The 19,187-nt window shown below is 44.0% G+C and overlaps 1 protein-coding gene across 1 annotated transcript in view; it reads left to right on the top strand.

The window, feature by feature from the left end:
* KIF26B (kinesin family member 26B) overlaps positions 1-19,187 on the top strand; it is a 301,610-nt gene that overhangs the window by 260,025 nt on the left and 22,398 nt on the right. Inside the window, exons 11-12 of the mRNA XM_065834763.2 lie at positions 13,093-13,255; positions 14,413-17,845. Of these exons, the coding sequence (XP_065690835.1) occupies positions 13,093-13,255; positions 14,413-17,845 (3,596 nt within the window). The remainder of the gene's footprint in view (positions 1-13,092; positions 13,256-14,412; positions 17,846-19,187) is intronic.

Below are 19,187 nucleotides of genomic sequence, written 5' to 3'. Positions count from 1 at the left end.
TTTCCAGTGTGCCACTCTGAAATGGAAGTGTGTGTGAGCAGTGCCAGGAAGTCCTTTTGTTTTTAAGGATGGGTTTTCTGAATGCTTAAAGAGAATTATGTGGTTCTCTGTACTGGGTAGGGTCAGAAACTAATAATTCATGGTTTCTTCTCACCCTGAGTGTCACTTCTGCTTTGATGATGTCCCACAGGGATCAGGCTCACAGCATCAAACAATGCATTACACTTTCCTCCTTCTCCTCAGTGTTATTGTTCATGCACTCTCCTTAACAGAATGACTGTCTTTCCTCTTGGCTTCTCCTGTGTGTCCAGACACATCGACCAGGGCTGGGTTGATTGGATGCTGAGGATCACTTTTACCCATCCTTAGGAGACCACAGCAGGTGTACAGGGGGGATGCAAGAATGAGGCTGCAGAGCCTTGCTGTAAACCACTATAACCCAACACTCAGAATGGAAGAATGGCCATACTGATTCAGGTCAAACGTCCTTCTAGTCTCTAAATTCAACAGCACATGCCAAGGGAAGAGTGTAAGACTAAAATGAGTACTTTGCCAAAATATTCTTGCAGCCTCAACTGTTTTCAGCTGCAGGAACTCCTGAGCTTCAGCAGCGGCTTTGTAAACAGAAGAGGGACCTTCCAGGCACATTATAAATGAGTCCGGTTTGAGGCTTTTTGAAGACGGTTGAAGGCTGAAAGAAGCTATTTATGAAAGACTGGCTCAGCTTGTCTTTGAAATTTTATTTTAGTGCATCTGGGATTTCAAACAGCTAAGTCTTTAATACATATATTTTTATCCTTTAAATCTAAATACATACAAACATTAGTATTTGTATATTGTTTTCTGTCACTCACAAGTCTGACTACCAATCTTGTGGAGAGACAGCTACTAACATGGAAATACTAAAATTTACAGTTGATTTTCTGTATATAATAGATGCCTGTTGAACTCTGAAGCACGTTCTGGTTATCTCAGGTAAAACTGGAAGCTATCTAACAATTACTAAATGACAATTTTAAAAGAGTTCCTTTCGTTTGCTGTCATAGGCTATTAGGAGATCTCTGAAGTGTTGGAGATATAGGAGCCTATTGAGGAACTTGTCTAATTAATGGTATTATAATGGGCAAAATAAATAGAAGAATCCATTTCAAGGGGGAGTGTAACTTCAGATAACATGAAAAATGCATTTGCATCATTAATATTTTAAATTGCTACATAGATGAAGATAAATGTATTTGATACAGCCTATCTCCAAATGGCTTAAATAGCAGATCTATATACATTAAGAATCTTTATATATTGATTATATTGATTATATCGATTTGGCCACTTTTACTTACGATACATAGTACTTGCATGGAGACGGGGGTCCCTCAGATTTTATTTGCAGTCCTCTGTAAATAAAATATGATAAAGAATGGGAGGGGTAAAAGAACAAAACATTTCGTTTTCTTGTGCCTGTGTTTGTAGATTACAAAATTCCCACTGCCCTGCAGCTGCTGCTAGATTTGGCCCTATGCTGCCAAAAATGTCATCATAAAACTGCCTGTGGCTCCACGGTTTGACTTCAATGCCATGTGTGTGACTTCAGAAGAGACTGTTTTATTCATTATCTCATGTATCCTGTCACTGAAAGCTCAATTCAGGCCCTACTGAAGCTTTATGGAAGCCTTTCTGTGTATTTCAGTGACAGCTGGATTTGCACCAGAGTTTATCACAGTTCATAAACATTTCAGTTTTGGGGCTTGTTTTTGAACGTCACCAAAACCAGGCACAGGTAGAGAATTTTTCATCTATAATTGCCATGCAAGATCAACATCATCACGGTTATTGTTCAGGCTGTCTCATCACATCTCTAAATCAGTCAATTGTGCGAGTAGTTCAGCCCATCTGTGGATGAAAGTCGTTGCTGTCTGAGGGCCATTCATTTTGATGTGAAAGGAGTTTTTGGTCTCTCTTCAGTTCCAAACAAACTCACCCACCCCTGTTGACTACAGGGAGTACAAATATAGAGATCAAGGACTTGCAGGCCAGAGAACGCTGTGTTCATCAGATTCTACAAACATCGTTGCAGGTGTCTGAGAAACTTATTTTGACCCTAAAACTATATTTTTAATAGTAAAGCGAATGGAGTCTGTGAAATGAAACCAGCTTTCTAGTCCGTTTTGTTTTTTAAAGAAGATGGGTGCAAAGGAGAACCTCAGCTTCCTCACTCTTCCCTAAAGGCAACAAATGTGTACAGTTAGACAGCTTAGTCTATGCTTAGCCACCTTCTTACCCAGATTTTTGGAAGGAGACGGGCATTCATCTTGTCTAGGATCTGTACCTATTACCTGTACATGCCAATACAGTACTCCTAAATAACAGTTGTGTTTTTTTAATTCCTAGATGGTTTGGAGCTGAGCAACTGAGACCAGTGTGTCCCCACTTGATAGGTGGGAGATGACACAGAAAATTTTCCCCTGTTTTGGAACTTCCTTTACCTGCTTGATTCCCATCCTAGGTTAGCAGATAACTTGACTGCTGCAAAGTCCATCTTTCTTTCTAATGGAGAGGGACTGCTTCTTTAGCAGCTTTTAGCAGTTTCATGTTTCTCTGTGAAGCAAAGTTTGGAGCGGTATGTGAGGAGGAACTTTAAAAGGTAATAAATTGATTACCAGAGATGGAAGCATGACTTGAAGCTTCTGACTGCTCGTTTTGCTTTAATGCTGTTAGCTTAATATTTTCACTGCTTCACTTTATGTTTTGACAGCTTATAGTCACGATCCACTTTCATATGAGTGCGTTTTTTTTGGTCTGTTGATCTAAATGAACAGTTCTGAGCGCATCATAATGTTTCTAACAATTTGTCTCTTAATTTTGACATTCAAAAGGGTATAAATACTGGGTGAAGATTCATGTGTGGTTGGGAATTTCTCTTGTGTTTGCTTTCTCTGGTGCGTTCAAAAGTGGAATTTAAGGAGTTTTGGTCTTGTTCCTATGGGTGCACAAATAAGATTTCTCTCCATCCACCCAGCCATCAATTCTCACAGCATTTACAGAGACTTACTATCTTTGAGACTTTTAGATTATTTTCTCAAAGTTTCTTCAAATTGGCCAACGGACTAGAAGTTTATTGCTGGAGGTGATGAGGCAAGTTTGTGCACAGATACATAAGTAGTATGAACTCTTAAGCCTAACTTTCTTTGGGAATATACCTAGTGAGTGGCATAGATTAGTTGTATAATTTTAGTAATATTGATGACAGCCAAAATCTGCGTTATTTTCTTTTTTTTTTTTTTTTCCTTTCCACACAGGAGTATGTGCACTTTCATCGACCTCTGCTGTAATGCTATGGGCTGAAGGCTCTAGAAAGTCAGGATATAAAATCTTACCTATCAAAATGTGAAGTATTTTGTTGAGTGACCTTCACAGTTTCCTGGAGATGTCATCTATTTACGCTAGTAGCAGTGCCAAGTGGAGCGGCTTCTAAAACTGAACAGCAGTCAATTTATTTTCAGGTACCACTCCATTTGGGATTGCAATTAGGATAACTAGAGCTGCTCTCCAGCACAGGAAACTGGGAAGGTCACGCTGCCAAATTGTTGGCATCTTGATGAAGGAGTGTAAACTACTGCTGTCGCTACTGCAGATCAAATGAGCCTAACCAGAATGAAGTCATTATGAAACCTTCCCAAAAGATCATGAATATTCATGGATCAATTACGAACATTTGAAGTTAATTTTCGTTTGAGGAAATAACCCTGGTATTCCACTCTCGGTATGTATGAATCATGACAGCCCTTGCAAGCAAAGGGCAAAGCGCTGTTGCTGCTGGGGCACAGGGCTGCCGCTGTGTGCGCAGCAGCCGCTGCCTCCGGCCGGGTGGCACAGGAGCGCTCGGTGCAGCAGCCAGCAGCTTTTCTGCCCCCCTCCAAATTGCTGTGCTGTCCTCATGGGGGTGGCAGCTGAAATGGTCAGCTGGCTGCCTGGGGTGGGGATGACACAAGAGCTGTGCCAGTCTGGTAGGCAGGTGCTTGTTTGCACTGAAAGGGGAGCTGAGGTGGCCACTGCCCTGCCCTCTCTGCAGGCGCTGTCACCTGACAGTGGCTCTTCAGCACATGTACCTTAGGCAATGACACTGGTAGCAGCTGAGCTTCAGGGAGCTGTGACCTTCTGAAAAACAACCCCTTTGCTTTGCCTCCTGAATGCAGAGTGGAGAACCTCGCTTTAATCAGCTGTGCTCAAAAATAGCAGCCTGCCTCGAAGGGCCCAATCCTGCACAGTGCCATGTGCCCCTGTGACGGCAGTGGAAGCTGGGGGCAGCAGCGCTGCAAGCAAAGATGCTGAGCAATGGGAGCAGATCCCCTTCTTCATGCTGATGGAGGGGTGTTGGGAATGCCCTCGCTGGGTGCCTCTTTGCTGTGTTCATGCCGGAGGGGCTGGTATGAAGGTGGTTTCCGGAACGTGTCCTCAGCAGATTGTCCGAGGATGTTTCCTCTTGCTGCTTTCTTGCCATGTGTTTTCCCTTATTGCTGCCCTGTGGGCACAGGCACTGGGCAGCCCCCCTGCACCCCTTCCCAGTGCTCCCCCTATGCAACCAGGGTACAGGCAGCCCGGAGGGGAGGCAGGCAAGCTCCTCACTGCTATTCAGCTGCAGATATGGCTGTTGGCTTCTCGCATAAAGCAACCAAATGGCTTCACAGAGATAAACTAAGCCAAACTTGTGGCTGCCATAATGCTTCCAAGTAAGGGAGCCAAACAAGGAGGTGTATGGGGGGAGGGAAGGCTTTTGCCTTCCCTTTGTGGGTGTAACTTGGTAGAAGTTAGCACAGAGCCTGACCACATGCAGAGTCCTTAGATTATTTAAAATCTAAATCATTATTCGTTTAACGGTGGGGATTTTTTTCTCCTGTACATCACAGTCTATTTACTGTGCAGGTTTTCTTAAAGAGTGGCGTTGCTGGTTTTGGGCAATCTGCCTTTAACTCCAGTATATAGTTGCAGAGCCTAATTAGCTCCCTGGATTAACTGAGCTTCTGTTTTTCAGCTAGAATTTATTAGGAGCTGGCACCCTAATGAGACAGACCACTAGGATCCTTTTTGATTATCTTTGAGCTTTGTGTATTTTTAACGGTTGCTTGTGAATGATGCTTGGCTCTGTGCTGTGAGTTGGAGCACAGAGAGGGGAAGGACTGTTTTGTCCAACTTCAGTGCAGTCCTCCCTCCAAAACTGACACTGGTCTCCAACAGAGCTGCCACCCCTCCCAGCCATCTCCTTCCTTCCACCCCTACAGTTGCTCTTACTGTGGCTTTAAAGTAACATGTGAATCTTTGAGCTCTCATTTCTGTAACACGCTGACCTGTAAAGAAGGGTTTATGTCTTCAGTGTGATATTGTCAAAGTGCGAAGTGTACCTGAACCAAGCCACGTAAATTCACATAGCTGGGGCAAAGACCACAAGGAACTTTTTTCTCTCATTGAATGAATTATTTAAATGGAGCCTGTGCTGCTTTAGCTCCACTGGTGGCATAAGGCAGAAATGTGGAGGTGGTGGGGACATCTTTCTCTGTGCTTCCCAAAGGCTAGTGCAGTGGTGTGCAGCTCAGACCTGGGCTGGCAATGTCAGAAACAAGGCGCTCTTTAATATGTAGGTAAAAATGGAGTTGAGGTGTGACAGTGACTGCTTTATTTTGAGATAGTTCTACTATGGATAAGCTTGAATTGGTAAGATCAGTCAGGGGGACCTCCAAAGAGTGGGGAACTTAATGTCATTTTTGGATAACAGACTCCTTGGCTATTTTGTAGACTGTGCAAGTTTCACCAGCTTTGGAGCAACTTTTACACAAAAGATACAGCCCCTTTTATGGTGAGAGGGACAGTCTGTTTCAAGGAGTCAGAGAAGCTGTAGCTATTGAGACTCTGTCCTTCTGTCATTAATTTTATTTTCTGTCTTTGTTGAAAAGAAACAAATGATGTTATCTTGTGCCTCTGCCACATGCTCATGTGTTGTCACAGACACAAGGATTGTTCTGCAACATGAAATCTGCATAGTTAGGCTCTTAAAATACAAGAATTATAGGGAGAGTATCCCCTACTTTTTATATGCATTTTGTAATACTAGAATTCAAGCATAAGTCTCTGTTATCCCATACTTGGCTGCAACAATACTTTTCTCTTGCTGCAGTGTCACATCCCTTCCAGATGAGACCATGATTTTCCAAGTACATGAGCACAGTATCCCCTCAGTGTAGTCCTTTCAGCTGCCTCCTCTTTCCCCTGTGCAGTGAGCACAGCTTTCTGGGTTGTGCTCCTGTACCTCATACAAGATAACTAACTGCAGTGGCAGCGGAGATTTCTACTTTGCTTAATTTTCCCTTTAAGGCTAGTCAGCTTCCACCTGGAACAAGTTCATTATTTCCCCAATGCCTCATTTCACCAGGTAAAGGATTCCCTGAGTTAAAGGTCCAGCAAGTTACCTATCTTTCTTCAACTGGTTTGCTTCATTCTGCTAACAAAGCCAGGCTTACGTGGTTTGAACCACCGAGGGCTTTATCACTCCATATGGCCTCATTTTGCCTGTGCCTGCACACATTGCTCCCATTTCCTCTCTCCTTCTATCGAAATTATTAACAGAAAGGAAAGACATAGTAAAGCAAACTGCACTGGTTCATCATGAACTCAGCTGTTACACACCTGTAGCATCCGCTATTGGGTTTATGCCTTTTAAGCTATAAACTATCCTCTGTAGAGATTATTTCCGTGCAATGAGAGCCAAAACCAAATGGAGTATTTATGTGCTTCCTTTTTTATGCAAGCATTTACTGCTATGAATAAAGCAGTGCATCAGCACAAGGGAGCAGGGTTGAGACTTCATGATCAAAAATAACCACAATAGTTACTGAGAATTTTCCTTTGACATACCTCTATAAATAATTAGATTGCAAGACCCCGGAGGGCATATATAATCTGATCTTATGAGAATGAAGGAGTTGACAACTTCCGCCTTTTGGCCAAGTGCCTAGGAAGAAACTAAGGTATATGATTAACAGAGAGAACACGCAGCCTTGCACATCCTAAAACTTAGTTATAATATTGTATTGTATTCCTTGTGGAACGTTATTATTTCTATTCCTGATGTTGCTGCTTTTGTCACTGAATAGCCAACATCCTCATAGCAGTGGGGTGAGAGGGAGGGGAAGACAAAGAAAATATTTGTTATTAAGGTGGGAGGTCAGAAAGAAAACAAAACAAAGCATATGATAGGATTGGCTAGATAATTTCACAGGAAAATCATTATTCCAAGACTTTAGTTGGATCTTCCTCTCCAGGATTCCCTCATTTTGCGGAACAGTCTTGTACTTGCATCTCCCATACAGAAAATGAGTGAGATGCTGGGCAACAAAGATTCCTGAGATTTTCCTGCCTGTAGTATTCATTCTTATAGCTTCATTTTCTATTCATGAATTCTGTTTTGCAGCCCTAAACAAAAGCAATTACCATTTGCCTCTTTTCTCTGTATCTCACTTCAAACACATTGCTCATATGGATTCTCATAAAGCTGAAGGGTCTGACAGAGGAAGATGCAGGAACGCACTGCCCATGCCATGTCCCCTCACTCTGGCCTGCACCTCACCTGTGATGCCATCAATGTCATGTGGTTCCTCTGCTGGGTATCAGTGAGCAGTCAGGGGGACTTGAGTGGAGAGAAGGGCCTTGGAGATCAGGCAGTGGCAGTGGAGGATGTTAATGAGAACAAGAGGTGGGGAAAGAGGAGATCAGTAGAGGGAAAGGATCTAGCAATGGTGCTGGAGACTGTGGCAGAGTCAGGTGTAGCTGGTTAGACCACAGCAGGATGAAATCGAGCTGTGCTGAGCTATTCTGGTGAGGACCTGGGGATGTGGATCATGGTATGGAAATGAGTAAGAAGGTCAGACTAGGAAAGCTCAGGATAGACACTTATAGAAGAGAATAGGATTGTCTGATGAGATAAGAGCATGGCAAAAAGGAGGTGAACACACAAGAACACAGCTCTTCTACAGGACAGCAATGCTGCTGAGTCTCACTGTTTCTCTACAGGCAGCTAATACTAGCAAAACCTCATGGTAAACTGTGAGTCATGTCCTCCTTCTCTATTGCTTGTCCATACAAAAGCTGGCAGCCGGCTGCTGCTGCCAGCTGGTCAGCTAGTTCAGCAACTGAGGCTTTTTAATATGCAGGAAGGTTCCAGACTTGCTGATGTCTCATTGAAGTGTAAACACAAATCCACATGAAATTACATAAAAATACATAACGGGAGCATTCAGATTGTTAAATCAATCACTACAGGGGCAAGAAATGCCAGAATTAAGATTGTCCTGGCAAACTTACTCTGGCCCCATGGACTGTATATTGTGTTGTATTTCCAGGATTTCCTCCCCACCTCTAAAACCGTCATCTTTTTCAAGGCTGATATAGGACCTCCTTGGAGATTAATCAGGACTGTAAAGTGATGTGGTCATTATCAATAAATTCCCTCCCTAATTTGTAGCAGAAGTTGAAAGGCATATGGAAAATGGGACTGAGGGCTGTGGAAAATAAGTATTCTGAAGGGAGCTGGTACCACCTTCAGAACTGCCTCTGCCAATGCATTCCTAAAAATTTCAGGTGATCTATAAATTGTATGTTCCTGGTTTTCAGGGTGCCCAGACTGAGAATCAGCCGCCCCATTTTCTTTGCAACGGAAGTCAAAGGTAGCTGTACTTTGAATATAAAAGACTATATAATGCTTAGTACTCTGAAACGTCAGTGCTTCACACTGAACAGCTATATTTAGTGAAGTCTTCAGTGCTGCAGGTGTTATCAGGGGATTATATACCTCACCTCAGAGACATTAATCAGACACCACATTGATGAGCTCCATAGGAAAAAAAAAAGTCTTTGAAGAAATCAGTCGTTCCTGAGTTTGTATAGTCTTAACAGTAGATAAGGCACAAGTCCACACATTAAAAGGCAAGGATTAAATGAAAGACTGAATAACTTCTTGTTCAGTGAGCACTGTTTATCCTGGGCAGTGATTGAGGCAGGGTTCTAGTGAAAAATAGTGTGCAGTCATGAAATTAAAGACTTTGACTTAATGCACATAGGCAAGTGGGATTTAGGCAGTGTCCAAGGAAAAGGATCATGATCTTCATTCTTCTAATGAAAGATTCTGTATTGTTTGAATCTAAGTATAATTAATCATTTATGAAGAAGAAAAATCCAGGTATGTATAAGAAGAGTATAAAGATGTACATTTTTCCTTACTGAGCAAGCAAAAGGACTAATTTATGCTGATCACAGTTTGTAAGGTGAAGTCTCAGAAGAGAAGGAATAGAGAACACTGGGCTCACTGCCTCATCTCTTGTTTGAGAAGTTTTAATACCTGTTAGGGTTCCTTAGTGGTAGCTATTGACAGACTTGGAGAAGTGTCTCCGAGTAGCTGCTGTAATGTGAGAGGGTGGAAACAGGGAGGAGGTGAGGGAGCAGCGAGAGAGCTCCCCTCCACATGAAGGGCTGCTACTCCATGGAACGGACTGGAGATTTCTGCCTGGCAATCTGCACCATTCTTCCTTTCTGGACCCTCTGTACCGTACCTGGTGACATACCTCCTAGAGACACCTGAGTTTAGTTTCCTGCCCCCAGGGCTCTATCTGGACTTTTCCAGAGATAGATCTTGCATATTTTATTTCAGGGTTTTACCTGTGAGGGATGCATGAATAGTGTTTAGTAGTATTTTGCTGTAGCCATGATCTAAGGAGCTAGGGAAGTAATGGTAATGCATTTTATTAGACCAAGTGATGCAATTTGAAAACTGAGGTAACTTTTAAGTACCGAAAAGGCTGCAGAATAGACTTGCTGTTATAAAGACTTTGGAGTTTGAAGCATGGTATCCTTCCAAACCCATCTTCCTTATTCCCTGTGTGTTATATCCCCATATTCATGAAGGGTTATGGTAAATTTCATAAACTATGTGTCGTGGTTGAGACGGACAAACGACATGGACCAAGTTCTTCCAGGATGAAAGTAGTAAGTTCCATTTATTGCCACAAGTGCATTTTTATACAGTTTTACCAATTCATGTGTCTCTTCACTATTGGTTACAAGTTACAGCAGTAACATCTCATTGGCTAATTTTGCTATCATCAGTGTTACTCTTCTACTCCCTTCTCTCTCATGGGTACATCCTTAACATGTCTGGATACTCCTTTACTCCCATCTTTCTCACGGGTAGGCCTTCGTATCTTCAAGGCTAATTTCTGTTCCCATGCCCTCCATCAGGGAATCCACGAATCCACCGTAGTCCCCCACAACTACGAAAACATTAGTAGGTGGGCTAGTAGTACATTTACAATGAAGACAGGTATAAGTGGGGTCATTGTACTGCTCTGGCATAGCAGTTTATTGTTCATGGAGCAGAACAGAAATGGGCCATTAGCATTCCTGAGGACCTCCCCTTGTTATAAAGACATTGCTGCAATTCTCTGTGCTGCTGCGAGAAATCTGGGGCCTTCTACAAACCAGCCTCTGATTAATACAGGGAGTAACATGAACTCAGGAGCAGCAGCATCCAGATCATCAACAAAGGTCTTGCTTCTCAAAGGTCTTCCAGTGCAGAAGTGCAGACCTTCTCTTTGTAAAACTTCTGCTTTCACAGGAAATTTTGCTTTTGCAAACACCAGCTCATTAATTACGTAATGAAACAATGCGGAGCCTTTATTTTTTTTTCTGGCAGAAATGCCATGTCAGCGTTCAGAAGAACAAAGCATCTTTGTCTCACACTATCTGTCAAGTTAATTTCAGTGAGACGCACAAAATATTTTACCAGTATTTTACTTGATGAGAATAGGGTGAGTTAAAAATTAAGCAGCACATTTTTGTGTTATGTTCTCTTCAATTTTCTTTCTTTCCTTTAGAAGTTAGTAGGTGCTATTATGAGAAATTAGTGAACCATGAACAGGTGATCTTATCCTATGACAATATTCAGAATCGACAAAAACCTGTGTTTAGAAAATTTCTTCCTCTTTATTTTACTTTCCAGTGTACAATAGTGACATGAGGCTAGTTATTTTCTCTGAGTGCAAAGTGAAGTTGATAGTCAAGGTGCAGACAGTGCTGAATGAGTGAACTCTGCCATTAGAAATAGGTGTTGGTTGGGCTTTTTTTGCTGCGAGGTTTCAGGCTTTGATCCTAAACAAATCTGCTCTTTGGTTCCTGTCTGATATATGTCAGAGGATCATTTGAATTATAGAAATGGAATTTCCTCTGTATTGTCATTCTTCTTGCAAGTGTGCATTTCAGTACAAGGCAGATGGCACAGATTATTTTATATTCATAATGCATATACGTCTAGGAGAGCCACACTGCACTGTGCTGATGCTGGCTGCATGGGTTATGTGTTCTCAGGAGACCAACATGTTCAGAATGTATTCTTTTGCCCTTTCCCCTGTCATCTCATGTTTTGCTATGATAGAAGCACTAGCAAATAAAAGGCTTGTTATTGATTTCTGTGCAAATGTTAATAATATCTATGTAACTCTGCATTGGAGTGACAGTAACTGATGTACAAAATTTGACATCTTAATTATTCCTTGATGGAAAGGAGGACCACTAACCCGAGATACAGCAGCCTGTTAACTTTGGATCTGTGGATTCAAAGCAGCCTTAGGTCACAAGTGAAATGAGTGAGACTGTCTTAATATAGTCTTTATGGATGTTTGTTTGCTTCTCAAAAACAGCAGAAGGTCTTCAATGTGTCTGGAGCAGACGGAAGCAGAAATCCTGAAACAAAAAAAAAATGTTTTGCTTCTAGTATTGCTAGCCTAACTGAAATTGCAAGTACTTGAAATTTCAGCAACAGCACAACTTATAAGCTCTCCAGTCTTATTGGTAGATGCATAAAAATCTGCATCCAAAATGTTGTTGTTTACTCCATCAGAAAGAGAGGTTCAAGAATTTTGGTGTTTATCTGTTATAACAGTGCCATCCTGTAGGCAGAGCTTCAGTTCCCAGCAGTTGCAGCTTTATGCAAAATTCCTGGAAGCTGGAAATGTGAAGTGGATGACCAAGGGCACATATACACCATAGGTCATTAGCAGATATTGAACAGTGAGCCCCAAAAATCTGATCCCCAGCCACTGAAGATTTTGTTATCATTACAACAGTGAAAGTAATTCCTTTAGCAATAGGTAGATATCAAGCTGTTGCTGTCTTTGCTTTCAGCTATATGTAACTGTCATCCATAACCTGTAGTGTAGGAGAGGCTCTCTTCAAGAGGATACCATTTCCCAACTAACCATCCAGTTGACCTGTACACTTCGTAGCTAAAGCTCTCTTTAAAAATTACATTGTACATTTCTGACTACAGGATTATATGACCACCACAAAAGTGTTATATATGCATCATTATGCTGTTAAAATTCCCATTCTTAGTCCAGTCACAGACAGCCCCACAATAAGGCATCAGCATTTCAAAAGCTATCCTATGTCAAACAATAGAGTAAATGGCAAGAACAGAAAATTTCATTCCTGCCTCAGTGGAAGAAAAGATCTAATATGAAAGAACATTTGCGAGAAGTGTTAAGGCTTGATTGTTTTGTATTTCACCAGCAGCATCCAGAATTAATTTCAGTGATTTAACTATTATTATTATTATTGAGTTACCCAGTGCCCTAGAAGGCAAGAAAAAATTTGGGTCCTCTAGTCTAATCCACTACTTACTTGTCCTCCAGAGCTGGACCAGAGTTTGCTTGCACATTGTGTGCTAGAAAAGGGCAGCAGTTTGATGTTTGCTGGAGCAACTCCTTAATAGTCAGTCTCCAACCCTGCTCTGCGTCTCTGTTTAAGCAGTGGTAACAGTGCAGAAGGACTAAGGCCAGAAGACAGAAAGGATGAATTGGGAAGAGGAAGTTTACATTGTAGTCCAGGGTCTTTCACCACAGCTGCAAACACAACATAGGGCAAACTTAATGGAATCCTAATTAGTTTCATTCCTTAAAAAGAGGAGAAAACATCTTGCTGAGACCCAAGTCACGTCATGATGGTCAAAGTGAAACCTTGCTCGCTAATGTAGCCTTAATTCATTTTATTTTGCAGAGACAGCAAGCTCACCATGTTGCTTCGGGAGTCCTTGGGGAATATGAACTGCCGCACCACAATGATAGCTCACATTTCAGCCGCTGCGGGGAACTACGCTGAGACGCTGTCTACCATCCAGATTGCATCAAGGGTCCTCAGGATGAAGAAAAAGAAAACTAAGGTAAGATAGTGTATAACTCTCTTCTTGTAATGGTGGAGGCGGGAGGAAGAAGGACCCTGGAAGATCCTTAATGGGGTAGAGTGGCATATAACAAAATCAGTAATCAATTCCAAAGTGCATGGGTTGTATGTACCCTGTCCTAGGCAAGTGGCTTAGAGCACACAGGGAGGGTAAATGCTTCAGCTTCAGATACAGAGGAGTGAGTTCAGACATATCTGCTCTAGCAGATTTGTAAGCTGGCCTCATTTAATGATATAGCTGTCAGAGAGCATTTATTTTCAGTTACGCTCTTAGTGCTAATGAAATAATAAGGAATGAAACCACTGTAGAGTTAAAGAAAATTGGGATTAATGAAGAATTAGATTCTCTGTGCTTCTCAGAGACAGTGGAAGCAAAATAAGTGCACAGCAGTGTATCCATTTCCAGCACTGATGCCCCTTTTATTCCCACCGTTTCCAAATAAGGGTGATAGATTTTCCAAAAAGTAGAGTGAGGATGGGCTATATCCACTTTTATGTTTTAGAGTCCTGTTTCTTTCTGTACTTAGTGCTTATGGTGTCAATTGGGCACAACAAGTGAATTTTATGTGTTTCATTTAAATTGACAGCCTATGGATTGACAAAACCTTTTTTGTCAATGAATTGAAGAGAAAGAAATGAAGGGACTCAGTCCATCACAGCAGTGTGTCCCTAGAGGCCTCTGGGTACAATTCCACATGCTGGTGGTATGACCAAAGGGGGATTGTCTTTATTTTCTGTGCCTTATTTGTGAAATGAGTTTCGTTGTTCCTCTGCTCACACAGAGAGACAGAAACACATGCCCACACACAGACCCACACAACCCCCTGCCTTTGCCAGACATCTGATTTCTTTGGCCAGGCTCAATTAAGGGAAGGATCCTAATTCTAATCCTAATCCTACTTTTTCTTCGGAAGTGTCATGACTCTTGGAGTGGGGCACAGATTTGGGGCATTGGGTTCTCCATTGAACATGATTGTTTGCTGTAAGATTGTGGGTAAGAAGCTCCAGAGCTCTGTGTCTTACTTTAGAGATTTCCCAGTTTAGACATGACTGCGACCTTTTTGTGTATGCACTTTGTGCAAGGAGCTGTTTGCAATGCTGAAATGTCATGGTCTCTGTCTTTCTCTCATGTTGCAGTACACATCAAGTTCTTCTGGAGGAGAGAGCTCTTGTGAGGAAGGCAGGATGCGGAGGCCAACCCAGCTGAGGCCTTTCCACTCTAGAAACACTGTTGACCCAGACTTCCCTATTTTGCATTTGTCAAGTGATCCTGATTATTCATCCAGCAGTGAGCAGTCCTGTGACACAGTGATTTATGTTGGCCCCAATGGCACTGCCCTTTCTGATAAGGAGCTGACAGATAATGAGGGTCCCCCTGACTTTGTTCCCATAGTTCCTGCTCTGCAAAAGACAAAAAATGAGGGCAGGTTGGAGGAAGTCAGTGAATCAGGGCCCAGCGCATCTGAAAGGGACTGCCTGAAGTGCAACACCTTTGCAGAGCTCCAGGAGAGGCTAGATTGCATAGATGGCAGTGAAGAGACCGACAAATTTCCCTTTGAAGAGATGCCTGCCCAATTTAGCTCAGACCAGATGTCTAAGTGCTCTGTTTCAAGCCAGCTGGCAGAGCTTAGCCACTTACCAGAGTCAGATAAGGAAGATATGGTGCCAGAATGTCAGCATTCTGACAGAGAAGCCAAGGAAAATATAAATGCAACACCCAGCAAAACAAAGAGAAATCACTCCCCTGTTCCTTCTGGAGCTCTTACTAATGTTTCAACCCCTTCTTCTCCCAGGAGTGTAACGGGCAGCTCTAGCAAAGAGCTTAGCTCTTCTCAGTTAGCACACAGCACCAGCTTGCAGAGCAGCAGAGAAGGTCTCAACACCTGTGGATTTGTGGAAGGCAAACCTCGGCCAATGGGTTCGCCCCGGCTGGGCATTGCAAGCCTCTCAAAGACATCTGAGTACAAGCCACCAACTTCTCCTTCTCAGAGGTGCAAAGTCTATACGCAGAAAGGAGTCCTGCCCAGCTCCACTCCCCCACCAGCTCCCCTGAGTAAGGACACTGGGACAACATCTACTGAATCTTTACTGCAGCCAGAACTCCGGACCCCACCTGCAGGCATGAGCCCTCAGATCATGAAGAAGTCAGTGACCTCCAGCAATGGGGATTTTGAGGAGACCGTTCTTGATGAAAATCGGCAACAAAGCATTTCTCCAGAATCCAAGAAGGAGATTCTGAGCACCACCATGGTGACTGTGCAGCAGCCATTAGAACTGAATGGAGAGGATGAGCTGGTGTTCACCCTTGTAGAAGAGCTAACCATTAGTGGGGTCCTTGACAATGGGCGCCCAACCAGTATCATCAGTTTTAACAGTGACTGCTCAGTGCAGGCTTTGGCCTCTGGGTCCAGGCCAGTCAGTATTATCAGCAGCATATCTGAAGATCTTGAATGTTACTCCAGTGCAGCTCCTGTGTCTGAAGTCAGCATCACACAGTTCCTTCCACTTCCAAAGTTGGGCCTAGATGACAAATGCCAGGATGATGGCAGCAGGCGCTCATCCATCAGCTCATGGTTGAGTGAAATGAGCACAGGGAGTGATGGTGAACAGTCATGTCACAGCTTCGTAGCCCAGGCATGCTATGGGCATGGGGAAGCAATGGCAGAGCCCCCTGTCCCTGATTTTGCAAGCACCATACAAAGTGCCAGCATGATTTGTGTAAGCGACAAACAGAAGCCAGTGACTGACAACATGCTTATACTATCAGAAATGGGGGAGGAAGCTTTCGGAAAAGTACCACCCATCAAAGGATGTAAAATATCAGCTTTAGGGAAAACTACTGTCACAATTAAAAACACTGCAAGCCTCAGCAGTTGTGAAGGCTACATCCCAATGAAGACAAACATTACTGTTTATCCATGTATTGCTGTTAATCCATACAAAGCACAAGACACTGACGATGCTGTATTGGCAGTAAGTGCAGACCCAAAAGTTGCTCGTTCCCATGACGTGAAAGAATCCAGTGCTAAGAAAGATATAAAATTTGAAGACCCTTGGCTGAAGAGAGAGGAAGATGTAAAAAAGGACAGCTCTGGGAGCAGTGATGGGCCGAGGCCTGACGCAGCTGCAGTTCCAGCCAAGCCCGAGCACAGCATAAAGCCGTCCTCAGCAGACAGATTTAGCAACAGCAGCGGGGATGCCTCGATCTCCCCAGGGTCTGACAGTTTAAAGAGGATTGTGGATGGGTGTGAAGTGGCGGCATCCAGCTCTGCAACCCAAAGCCCTGTTCATTCCACTGATGTCTTGAAGAGTGGCAGCCTCCCTCGAGGACTCCTGAAAGCAAGCAAACTGGAGGACTCTGACAGTCACCTCCATCCTCCTGCCACTGACAGCAGCGGAGTTGGCTCTCCTGCCCTCCTCCCATTTTCTAAGGCTAGCCTTGACAAGAAAATGGCCTCTCCCAAACACTGTGTCCTCACTCGGCCCAAAGGGACCCCTCCTCTGCCACCGGTGAGAAAGTCAAGCTTGGATCAGAAGAACAGAGCCAGTCCCCAGCACAGTGCAGCCAGCAGCACCACAAGCAGTCCCTCTAGCCAGCCCGGGTCCTTCCTGGCCAGCTTCCCCGAGGAGCTGAGTGCCAAACAGAAGGGCTCTGGCATCGACAGCAGTGGCAACAACAGCAGCAGCAAGCTCTTCAGTGCCAAACTGGAGCAGCTTGCCAGCAGGACCAACTCTCTTGGGAGGTCCGCAGGAAGCCACTATGAGTGTTTGTCGCTGGAAAGAGCAGAAAGCCTGTCCTCTGTGAGCTCCAAAATGAGTCCTGGCAAAGACACCACCATGCCTAGGGCTGGAAGGAGCCTCAGCCGCAGTGTTATGTCCTCACCCACGAACTCGGGCCTCTCCCAGTCAGCAGGTGCCTCTCCGAAAGCCAGCCAGTCGAAGATCTCTGCAGTCAGCAAGCTCTTGCTGGCAAGCCCCAAGGCCCGCAGCCTGTCTGCCTCTGCCACCAAAACACTCAGCTTCTCGACCAAGTCTCTGCCTCAGTCTGTAGGGCAGAGCTCCGGTTTGCCTCCAAGTGGGAAGAACATGTCTTGGTCAACACAGTCTCTCAGCAGAAACCGGGGCTCCAGCCTTGCTTCTAAATTGCCCCTTCGGGCTGTCAACGGGAGGATTTCAGAGCTGCTCCAGGGCAGTGCCAGTGCCAGAGGGTCACAGCTGCGGGGCAGCTCAGAGGCAGAGGAGCGTGGGGCCCTCCCGGGAGATGAGAAGCCAGCAGTTCACATGCTGCCTTCTCCTTACAGCAAGATCACCCCTCCTCGGAAACCTCACCGCTGCAGCAGTGGTCATGGGAGCGACAACAGCAGTGTCCTGAGCGGGGAGCTGCCCCCCGCCATGGGTAAAACAGCCCTCTTCTACCACAGTGGGGGGAGCAGCGGCTACGAGAGCATGATGAGGGACAGTGAGGCGACGGGGAGCGCCTCTTCAGCGCAAGACTCCATGAGCGAGAACAGCAGCTCCATGAGCAGCAGGTGCCGAAGCCTCAAAAATCCAAAGAAACGATCAAATGCAGGTAAGCTTGTGGTGGTGTGAGAGAGACATGCGGACCAAGGCAGCTGACTAGTTCATGGTAGGGAGCCCAGTCCTAAAGGGGAGCTAATTCCATACCAGCTACGTATCTTAACAGAGAAGCGAGGCCAGGCTCCAAGTGTCCAAGGCTCTGAGTTTTCTTCATCTTGCAACAGGCACAAACCCTGTGTGCTTACATTGCCTTGGCAATGGAGTCTCCCCTTCACTCATTTCACTTACGTTTACTTCAAATGAACGGAAGAACAATTATCCCTACAACTGGTTAGTATTGCCCATGACAGCCACATTCAAGTATTTATTTATCCAAATATTCTTCTGATTTTATTACAGAAAGGTGCCTTTGTGAGGTAGTGAAATGTAACTGTTATTCTTAAGAACTTTGGGCACAGACTTCCCTCTTGCTATGCACGTTTCACCAGCACAAGACAAGAGCCTTGCTGAAGAGCAGTATCTGTTGTGAGCGCTCTTTTACTCCTTGTGCTCTGGATGCCCAAGGGTGCAAGATGACCTGGAGCAGAAACCACTGCTGAGTTCCTTCTTCCCTAGAAGATGGGACAAAGTTGTGCCCATGTGCCTTGAAAGATGTCATCCTGCCTCTGAGACTCTTGGTTTTTAACTTTTGAGTTATGAGTCCTTCTTTTCCCAGTAATTTTTGATAACAAATAAAAATTATATTATATGGGAACTACTGCACTGAAGCACTTGCAAATCTGAAACCATTTTAGTCATCACAGAAAGGATCAGAAAGACTTCATCTTTGTTCAGATATAGTCCCCAGCAGCTTTTGTGCTATATAATATTTTTTTAATTAGATGGCAAGAGCCTCCTGGATCATACCAAGAGTCTGTGCAGTTGCAACTGCTATATCTTCCCATGAGAATGAGTTTTAGAAGTTTGCAGGGCAGTGATGAGGAGCATCCATCAGCTGGCCACCTTACCTTTTTCCTGGGTGCTGTTTTCCCAACCTGAAGTGTGAGTCCTGTCTAACCTCCTTTTGAAAAAAATGCACATTGGCTTTGGAACTGGTATGCACAGGTATGTGCTACTTATCCTGCAGTAGTGCTGGCTGTCCCGAATCTGTTATTCTCATAGAGCTCCTATTTCACCAGCCATTCCGCTTGCTGGCATACTCACTCCTGGGATTAACTTGCAGTGAATGAACTGAGTAATGCATAACTCTCCCTTTCCTTATGTTCTTGACTGCGGTAGCAGAAAGAACAGGTGCAGCACAGATGTGAATACAACAGATACCACTATTAAAACCATATCCATAAGTACATGGCTGATTGTACCTGTTCAGGGGATGCATCTGAAAGTGATCACTC

This window comes from Patagioenas fasciata, chromosome 3 (assembly GCF_037038585.1).
Source record: "Patagioenas fasciata isolate bPatFas1 chromosome 3, bPatFas1.hap1, whole genome shotgun sequence".
Classification (NCBI taxonomy): Eukaryota; Metazoa; Chordata; class Aves; order Columbiformes; family Columbidae; genus Patagioenas; species Patagioenas fasciata.
The sequence above is the reverse complement of the archived record's forward strand: the minus strand, read 5'-3'. Positions and strand labels throughout refer to the sequence as shown.